The 10166-nt window shown below is 34.5% G+C and overlaps 1 protein-coding gene across 1 annotated transcript; it reads left to right on the top strand.

The window, feature by feature from the left end:
- Positions 1–2158: 2158 nt before the first annotated feature.
- Positions 2159–9770, top strand: LOC125831158 (subtilisin-like protease SBT2.4). Its single transcript, XM_049510346.1, has 10 exons — positions 2159–2338; positions 2509–2653; positions 4114–4499; positions 4949–5044; positions 5148–5217; positions 7250–7532; positions 7784–8133; positions 8273–8540; positions 8966–9238; positions 9358–9770. Exons 1-10 carry the CDS (start codon positions 2178–2180, stop codon positions 9768–9770), a joined length of 2445 nt encoding a protein of 814 aa, XP_049366303.1. The 5' UTR covers positions 2159–2177.
- The last annotated feature ends 396 nt before the right edge of the window (positions 9771–10166 follow it).

A 10166-nucleotide genomic window follows, 5' to 3' on the forward strand; every position in this document is an offset into this window, starting at 1 on the left:
AGGCTCATAGTGGTGGTTGTCAGTTAGAGAATCTCCCACAGAAGTTATATTACTTTCTAAATGAGCAAGTTAAGTTTGTTATTGCTTTATCTTTAACGAACTAAGATTGTTTTCAGTCATTTTATAAGCTTTATATATATATCGCATGTGTTTTATTGCATTATATTGAGTTGAGTATCCATGAGTTGAGAAGAGTCAGGTAGGTGTTTCTTCCATAATCTCTTTCGAGCCTATGTTTGTTAGCATTCCAACTCGCATACTCCTACATTCAATGTACTAATGGCAGTTGACCTGCATCTTATTATGATGCAGATGCAGGTAACCAGGATCAGTATCCAACCCCTCGTTGATCCAGCTTGAGCATTCAGAGTCTATTGGTGAGCCTCTTTGCATTCCGGAGGACTCCTTTATTTGCTTTCTAGTCTTTCAGATGTTAGGATGATTGGGGGTCTTGTCTCGACATCCCTCTTGTTTTAGAGGCTTCATAGACAGATAGTAGTTCAGTAGTCTTTGCATTATCATTCTTATGTTAAAGACTTGGGTTGCAACTTTTGGCCAAGTTGAATGTTTAATCTTTGAAAACATTCTCAGTACTTTATTATTCAATTCAATTAAGTTCATTGATCATCATATATAAGAATATTGTCATCCGCTGAGTTAAGTAAGCCAGGACAAGGGTTCGCTTGGGATCAGCAATGGTCTTCGAGTGTCGGCCACGTCTAGGGTGTAGGCTCGGGGAGTGACAAATATATTGTGGCTAAGAGAGTCTACAGTAGTTGTCCCGTCTCCTTACCACATAGAGTCACTCATGTTGATTTTGTAGAGATTGATATGTTAGATTTTAATGTTATTCTTGGTATGGATTGACTCCATTCTTGTTATGCTTATGTTGATTGTAGGACCCGAGTGGTCAACTTTCAATGTACTAATGAGCCCGTCGTAGAGTGGAAAGGGGGAGATTATATGCCTAAGAGTTAGTTTGTTTTTGTCTTAAAGCTAGAGAGATGATTTTCAGGGGTTGCATATACCATCTTGTTCAGGTTAGGGACATGGATTCCAATCCCCCTATCTTTGAGTCGGTCCCTGTTGTTAATAAGTTTCCAAAAGTATTTCTCGATGAATTACCCAGTGTTCCTTCTGAAAAGAAAATAGACTTTGGTATTGACCTTCTCCCAGATATGCACCATATCTCTATTCCTTCTTATCGTATGGCTCCGACATGACTTAAGGAGTTAAAAGAGCAATTGAAAGATCTGTTTGATAAGGGCTTCATCCGACTGAGTATCTCTCCATGGGGTGCTCCAGTTTTGTTTGTTCGAAAGAAGGATGATTCACTTCTTATATGTTATTTATAAAAAAAACCTAAAAATCACAAAAAGATACATACCTGAATCAATGAGATTGTTGGGAATATCTTTTTTCCAATTTTTGGAGAGAAAAAAACCGACACCTAAAGATGAGAGAGAAGCGAGAGATGAAAAATTGAAGAACAATTGGAAGAGAGAAATAGATGAGAGAGAAAAATATTTTTTTTGAAAAATATGAGAGAGAACGTGATGGTTGAAACGTGGGTTCAATGTGAGATAAATTAGGAACTAACCTAGCATACACTCTATTTGTTAAAATATTGACATATTGACATTTTAAAAATTATTTTAAAGTGTAGATGTTTTTAATAATTATGAAAGGAATTTTAACTAGTTAGCTAATTTTTCTATAAATTATAGACATTGACCCAATATATAAAATATATACACTGATTATCTATATTTCGTGTATATATATATATATATATATATATATATATATATATATATATATATATATGTATATGTATATTTATGGTTAAATATACAAGACCTATGTATTTATTGGCTATTTTGTAAATAAAATCACCTATAGGGATTGGAACGTAATTATCTCTAATTTAAATTACCAATTTTGTGGATGTGAGACTAGACAAAAAAAAAAAAAGAGAGAGAAACGTAACGGTTAATTCTAAAAATAGGAGCTGAGTTTGCTCTTGAAAAGGTAGGCTTTGTTCACAATAAGAATGTGTGTGCTTCCTAATACTTGGCTTTTTCATGCTTAGTGAAAGATGCTTTTTATTGAACTTGAATGTATCAAACCTTCACTTAATTAAACTCTTGTTTTGTCTTCTCATATTAGTGCTAGCCATGATTTTAGTCCTCAAAAACTTGCTTCTTCTCTTTGTACTTCTTGTTTCATGTAATGGTGAAGATAGAAAAATATATTTGGTTCTATTGGAAGGTGATCCTATTGCATTTCATCATGATAAAACATTTTCACAAGAAGGGAACAAACTTGATCCAAATAGGTATTATTCACAAAATTTATAATCTTTTCTATATGATAATTGAGGTGTGTACGAGTTCACATTTTATATTGTATCCCAAATTCATTAATATTAGTATCTTTTTTGTGTCACGTAAAATACTCTTTTTACATAACCATTTTTTGAGTGAAAATTTTATGTTATATATTTAGCGAAGCATCAAAGGCTTATGCAAATGAGTTGACAAAATCTCATGATGAATTTCTACAAAGTAATTTGGAGAGAGGGAGCTATGACAAGATTTATAGCTTCAAACACATTATAAATGGCGTTGCAGTCCACACTACTCCATCTCAGGTATTTTGCCATCTTCAAACTATTACTCATCTTACTCCATATGATCTTCACTTATATGCTAATAACATCTTATTGCACCAAAGAATATGTTAACCAGTTATCAATGTTAATAAATTTAACACTAGTATATGAAATATTTTTGTTCTTAAAATTTTAGAGTGTGACTTCGTGATTAGAGCTGTTAATATGGGCTAGGTCCTTCGGGTCGGTCCAACCTAGTATGTGATTTAACAGAGCTAGCTAAGATTCTTGGAGCCCAGTTTTTCTTTAGAAGAGTAAGGACTTTTTTAGTCCGATCCAAATAAGTCTGTTGATTTGTGGGGCATAAACAATATGAGTTGGATCTGCCCGTGGGTTAATTAAAATTGAAATAGATCGAGAATGAAACAATAAAATTAAAATAGAGAATTAAAAATAACAAAAGTCTAAACTCAAAAGCTATTTAAAGTTTGAAATATTAAAATTTAGAATCATCAAACGTGATGTACTTGGTATTCCTATTACTACTGTATCATCAGAATCATGGACGTGTTCTCATCAAGTATAGAAGTTGCATCCATCATGAAAATATTCAAACACTTGTAGCTATTCAAAATTGGTTGCCTGATTTTTCTCAGACTGATAATAGTTGTTTGTGTACATTTAAATATTAATACATAGTTCTTAAATTTAGTTATTTTTAAATGTTTCACTAATTGATATTATTACATATAAACTGTAGATGAAATGAAGATGTCTTGTCAATATTTATGTTAACATTTTTAAATTATAATTTAATTTAAAGATTATAATAAATAAATATTTTTTAAAATGGGCTGACCCGACCCAGCCCGCGGCCCATGGTTTGGGCTAGCTATTTTGTGGCCCTAAAAATTAAGTTCACATATAAATTAGTTGGTGTCAAGGAACTAGAGGATAAACAGCTGAATAATCCAAGAAAGAGCAAAGTCATAGGCAACAACAAATAAAGGGACAAGAAGAACTCCATGATAGAGAGTAACCATTGACGGGGAAGAGATTAAGAGTTTAATTCCTAGGTTACAAGAAGTTGTACTATGAAGCTTTTCTCCGTTTTGAGTGAAATGAAGTTTTAGTTGAAATCCTGTGAATACAGGTCGTGGTTTTCACCTCCCTTGAGCAAGAGGTTTCCACGTAAAATTCTTGTGCTTAATTTACTTTGTGTTGCTTATTTCCGCACTATCATTCTGTCGAGGGGCCTGGTCCAGTGATCATAACTGCATCCATTCTAACGTAACGCAAACGATCTCTACAAGTCTTCAATGAAAAGATTTACGGTTCAAACATGAATTAGATTGTAAATACTCTAAACGAGGGGGCTGAGTTGTCATATATAAATACTATTAAATTATGAAGCCATGAATGTGAAAGTTTAAGTACTAAGATTTTAATCCTCATCTTGGTTTGAAAGTAGATTAATTTATCATCTTTCTCAATTTTAGATTGAGAAGTTGAAGAATGCACCAAGAGTGAAGTTGTTGGAGGAAGACAGGAGGGTTAAACAGATGACTACTTACACTCCACAATTTTTGGGTATACCTGCAGTATGGACACAAGAAGGAGGAGACAAAAATGCGGGTGAAGGAATTGTGATCGGTTTTATTGATTCTGGGATTAACCCAGACCATCCCAGCTTCGCGTATGATCCCATGACAAATAGTAATTCTTTTACTGATAGAGCTTGTGAGGAAGGTCCTTTATTTCCCCAGACTTCCTGCAATGGTAAAATAGTATCTGCCAGGTTTTTCTCAGCTGGAGCGCAAACTAGTACAACACTAAATGAATCAATAGATATTCTATCACCCTTTGATGCTGTTGGACATGGCAGGTAAAAATGCATATTGACTTGTACTTTGATCTCTATTAACCTATTTCAATATTTCCTTACCATGTGTTTAAAATGGAACTGTGATTCTATTTATTAATTAATTGCCAAATTTTATCTAGAACAAGTCTACCTTATACAACAACGATCTGAGATTTGTGCCATTGAACCTAATTTGGAATTCAATTTCTTACAATCTTGGCATGTTGTTCATGAACTAGCCATTTGCTAGTTGATAGCCCCTCCTCTTTGGTACTCCATATGAACTTGTCTGTCCATGGACTCCACCTGCTGGAGACTGGTTCGGACCTTCTCGTTCTATTTAGTAATAGAGTTGAAGCTCTTATTCTCACTGACCCCAAAGTTATTCTAAGGCATGGTTCCTCCCAAAGGTGACTACAATACCATGTTAGGATTTCCTTTGAACAAGTACCTTTATTTTTCCTTTACAGTCATGTAGCTTCAACTGCAGCTGGAAATTTTGGAGTTCCAGTAGTGGTAAATGGCTTGTATTATGGACGAGCAAGTGGAATGGCACCACGGGCAAGGTAATTTCATACACATACATAAAGCAAGGCACAATGAAAAAGGACTATATATATATACAGATGGTTTCTAAAGGATTGTTGTGGAATTACTTATGACTAATAGGATTGCAGTTTATAAAGCTATTTATCCAAGCATAGGAACTCTTTCAGATGTATTAGCAGCAATTGATCAAGTAAGTATTACTTGTAACCTTTTACGATTTATTTAGCTAGCTAAAGGTAAATTTTAGAAACAAACTTTTAATGATACAATATCATCTAAAACTAAAAAATTTCTTTTAAAATGTAAATAATATTAAGATCCATCATTAGAAGCATTTTCATTTATAAACTATTTTCTCGTATTCTAGTGTTTTAAACTATTTGTTTTTCTCTTTTAGCACTAGACAACTCTAGTATGTCATAGTCCGTACAAGTAATAACATAGTACGGAGTATCAACACATGCAATTAGAACATCAATGCAATGCTACCGCTAAGGAGTGAGTACAATTTAAATTTCACTCAATATGCATTGTAGATTTCTTCATACATAGAACGGGACAAGACTTTAAAAAATCAACATATGATATATATGCAACATTTTTTATAAAGTTTTTCAATGTCAAGATGTTATATATCAGAAGGATATTACAAGAAGAGGGACTTGGCCTGAACACAACAAAGGATAAAAACTTGTATCCTTATTCCTTCACAAGAAGAGGGAAGGGGAAGCTAACAGAAACATCCTGACCCTAAAAAAAAAAAGAACTCCCTATACAACTAACTAACAAACAAAATTAGCTTGGTCATATTTGAGCCTTATAGAAGGCATCTGGCTCTTTTCCAGCTGGAGTGGACATTTAGCCCCCACAAGAAGATGTTTATAGGAGTCATAAAAAGACTCATGCTGACTGGTCGATGCTAATTTGACAAGATAGTCTGCAACCTTATTGACCTCTCTATAACAGTGTTCTACTGTGACATTACCAAGTTTCGTGAGCTGTGTATCTCCCAATGGTCCATTTTAGCTTATAGCTGTAGCATTTTTTGTTGTTGATCATCTGGAAAACATATAGGGAAACTATCTTAACGGTAAAGTCTCTGTCGTTCAAAGATATACACATGTCCATACCATATCTTGCAGCCATAGTTTCTACCTCTAAGTTGTTGCCACATTGTGTAAGCAATGAGAAGGCAATAAAAATTCCACCCTTATCATCTCTCAGTTGTGCAGCTTTTTAAGAGATGAAGTATGTTGCATAGTCTCTGCTACCGGACTAGAACAACATCTGCAGTTAAGAAGGCAAGTAGTAGTTCAGAATCATTCATGAAATTGGTAATGTGTTAAGAATGTTAAACATGTGTCACTAAACCTTTCATAGCATATTATAACATTTTGTCCAAACTATATGTTTTTACATTCCTAGTTATTTGCATAGGTGTGTTGAGTTGTAAAGGAACTTATTAGACTGGGAAGAGTCTTTGAAGAATGAAGAGTTTTCAATAATTAGGGAGAATTGTTAAGGTTAAAGGTAGGGGCTGTAGGAGTCAGTTTCTAATTAGGTGTACAAAGGAGTTGTACTCTTAAAAGTTGTTTGTGTGATAGGGAAGAGTTGGGTAAAATCCTATTGAAGATAGATCATGGTTTTTTCTTGCCTTGAACGAGGAGTTTTTCACGTAAAACCTTTGTGTTGATTTACTTTTCCGCACTTTATCTTCTTGCATAGCTGCCAAAAGAACTAGTAGGTCGCATTCAAATTAATAAAATCTCCGGACCAATAAAATTATAATTTGTCCATAAGCCAGCAAATTCAGTTATGATTAGTTTTTGAATCAGAGTTCATTTGTCATTGATCTCATTTATTTTATTAGTTGAGGTTTTAGGCCTCAGTCCATAAGTTTCTTGTTCAAATTCTTACATTTTGAAGGTAAAACTCAAGTACAAACCTGCTCAAAACATCATTCAAAACAGAAATACTCAATTTAAAGGGTTGTTTAGTTACAATAATCTTAAAAGTGTTGGTCATTTTTCCTTTGCAATTATGCCGCTATTCTATCAGTTATAATTATTTAGTATAACTGAGATACGTGCAAGTTGATTGGAAACTACTATTTTTCATAAAAAAGTAAATAAATTTATTGGACACTACTATGATATTGTTTTAGCATTAGCACATATACATACCCCAAATTCCAAAATTTGAGGGATGGAAATGATTTGCAGGCAGTATTAGATGGAGTAGATATTTTGACTCTATCAGTAGGACCAGAAGAACCACCCGAAGACAAACTAACGTTCTTGAGCCTATTTGAGATTTTCATGTTAGCTGCACACAAGGCTGGAACGCTCGTTGTTCAAGCAGCTGGGAACGAGGGTCCTTCTCCTTACACTGTCATCTCTTATAGTCCATGGGCAGTGGGTGTTGCTTCTTGCGACACTGATAGAACCTATCCTGCCACTCTTATCCTTGGTAACGGTCTCAAAATTGCGGGTGTAGGATTATCAGGTTAGTACATCTATGCTACATAATCATTATTTTCCACTTTTATAGCAAAGTTTTTCTTTCCAACTGAATACTTATAAAAAGAAATATTATTTGACACCAACCCCACTTTGTGTGACTACACTGGGTATGTTGTTGTTGTAAGCTTATTTGACAACGGAACATAGAATTTGAAGATGATAATATTTGAAGCTAGTTAGTGTGTTTTTTTGTTTTGAGGGCTTCTTGCTATTGAATTATATATTGTTTTTTAGGAGCGACAGTAGGAGATGGATTGATGATTCAATATAATAAGTTGGTGTTGGCTAAGGATGCGATTAAGATAAATACCACATTGCCAAGAATAGCCATTAATAATGCCGAGGAATGCCAATATCCAGAGGCATTTGACCCTCTTGTTGTGCAAGACAGTGTTGTGATTTGCACATTTTCAGCTGGTTTCTATAATGGGACATCTACTCTTACAGCCATCATACAGACAGCCATCGTTCTCCGATTCAAAGCATTTGTTTTTGTTGCAAATCCAACGTATGGAGATTTCATAGCCGAGCCTATTCCTTTCGCTACTCCTGCCATAATGATACCAGCAACTACTGATACACAGGTCTGTACTAAAACAAGTACAGAATCCGACTCTCCGAAAATACTTTTTTGAGAAGAAGTATACTTGTCAAAATAAGTTTATTTCAACATTGTACCTTAACCAAACAAACTCTGATATCAAACTGCATTTCTTTTTGCAGAATATATTGCAGTACTATGAAAAAGGAACTGTTAGGGACACAAACGGATTAGTGGTAAGATATGGTGGTAGAGCAGGAATAAGTGAAGGAAGAAATGCTTCTTACAAGGGTAGAGCTCCTATTGTTAGTAGATTTTCTTCAAGAGGCCCTGATTACATTGATCAAAGTAAAAATCCTACTGATGTACTTAAGCCTGATATTTTGGCTCCTGGACACCAAATTTGGGCAGCTTGGAGTCCCATGAGTGTTTTAGATCCCATTCTATCTGGTATGTCTCTATTTCATACAGATTTAATGCAAAATTTTAGTCCTTATAGTATAAAGTTAGTAAAAGTAAAACACCAACTTATAATAAGACTTCCTACTGCTGCTACTTTGATCTTTTCCTCTGTTTTATTTTATTTTCATCCGATGTCCACTAACCATTTTTGAAGCCAGACTGACATAAAAAAGTCAACTCAATCACAGGAATTGAACCCGAGACCTTAAAGTATGAATAGGGCTACTTACATCCTAACCACAATCAAGATCATTCATCTATTACCTCTTCTTCTATACAACCTAACAGACTTCCAGCTCTAAAAATATACAAATACAAAAATGTGCAATTTGTTTGTGTATGTAGTTGTTCAAAATTATTATGTACATATATATCGCGCGAGAGAGTTTAGAGATTTAAAGCAATGCATGCAGGACATAATTTTGCTCTAATGTCTGGTACAAGCATGGCAACACCTCATATTGCTGGCGTAGCTGCAATGATAAAGCAATACAATCCATCGTGGACACCATCAATGATAGCTTCAGCAATATCAACCACAGCCAGCACCTATGACAATCTTGGAGAGCCCATAATGGCTCATGGATTTGATCTCTACACCTTGCACACTTCTGCTCCTTTTGGTTTTGGTGCTGGCCTTGTTAATCCCTCCCGTGCTCTCCATCCTGGCCTCGTCTTTTCAGCAGGTACATTTATTTTCATTTCCATATCCATATATCTGAAAGTTCATGTCTACTAATTATATCTAATAAGATAGTAGAATCAAATGACAAAATCAACAAGTCTCATCTCATTTACTTAACAGGTTACGAAGATTACATCAGTTTCCTCTGTTCGCTACCAAACATTGATTCTAAAATAGTCAAAACTGCAACAGGAGGAATTTGTGGTCAGTTATTTGAAAATCCATCGGATCTAAATTTGCCTTCGATTACAATAACATCCCTCAATGGATCACGAATAGTACATCGGACAGTTAGGAATGTTGAAAGTAAAGCAGAGACGTATCTAAGTGCAGTGTTGCCACCAAAAGGAGTGACTGTTAATATTGAGCCATCTTGGTTTATAATAGCTCCACAGGGAACCCAAGATTTGCACATTACGTTCAATGTCACTCAGGCACTTGATGACTTCACTTTTGGTGAAATTGTTCTAACTGGATCCTTAAATCATGTCGTGAAGATGCCACTATCAATTTTTCCTATTTCTACAACGTGATATAATAAGAGGTAATGTAGTAAAATACATTATTAGGTACTCTTTATCTTGTGCCAAGTAGCTTGGCTATAACTGTCACATAATTGTACGGAAAATGGACATAGCATTACCTATATACTTTGAAAAATGATACAGTAACTTATATTTTCTATTAAACTTTTTGGTAATTTTGAGATAAGTGATGTGAAAAGATTTGGGTAGCAGCAGCAAAGAAGTTGTAGGTGGTGGTTTAATTTCCTTTCCCTAATTTTATTTTTTAAGAGAAATTTTCGCATATAGCCACTCAAAAATAACTTAATAATACTCCATAGCTATAGTTTGCTAATTACGATTCGTAGCTACATGTTAGAGGGAGGAGAGAGGCGAATTGTATATGTATATCTCTCAAATAATTGT

This window comes from Solanum verrucosum, unplaced genomic scaffold (genome assembly GCF_900185275.1).
Source record: "Solanum verrucosum unplaced genomic scaffold, falcon-dt-bn FXZP01000102.1, whole genome shotgun sequence".
Taxonomy (NCBI): Eukaryota; Viridiplantae; Streptophyta; class Magnoliopsida; order Solanales; family Solanaceae; genus Solanum; species Solanum verrucosum.

Bases quoted from the DNA above. Each gene is read 5' to 3' on its own strand.
- LOC125831158 (XM_049510346.1), top strand. From the start codon at position 2,178: ATGATTTTAGTCCTCAAAAACTTGCTTCTTCTCTTTGTACTTCTTGTT. The intron at 8,134-8,272 runs GTCTGTACTAAA...TTCTTTTTGCAG, and splicing joins CAGCAACTACTGATACACAG to AATATATTGCAGTACTATGA. The intron at 8,541-8,965 runs GTATGTCTCTAT...CAATGCATGCAG, and splicing joins TTTAGATCCCATTCTATCTG to GACATAATTTTGCTCTAATG.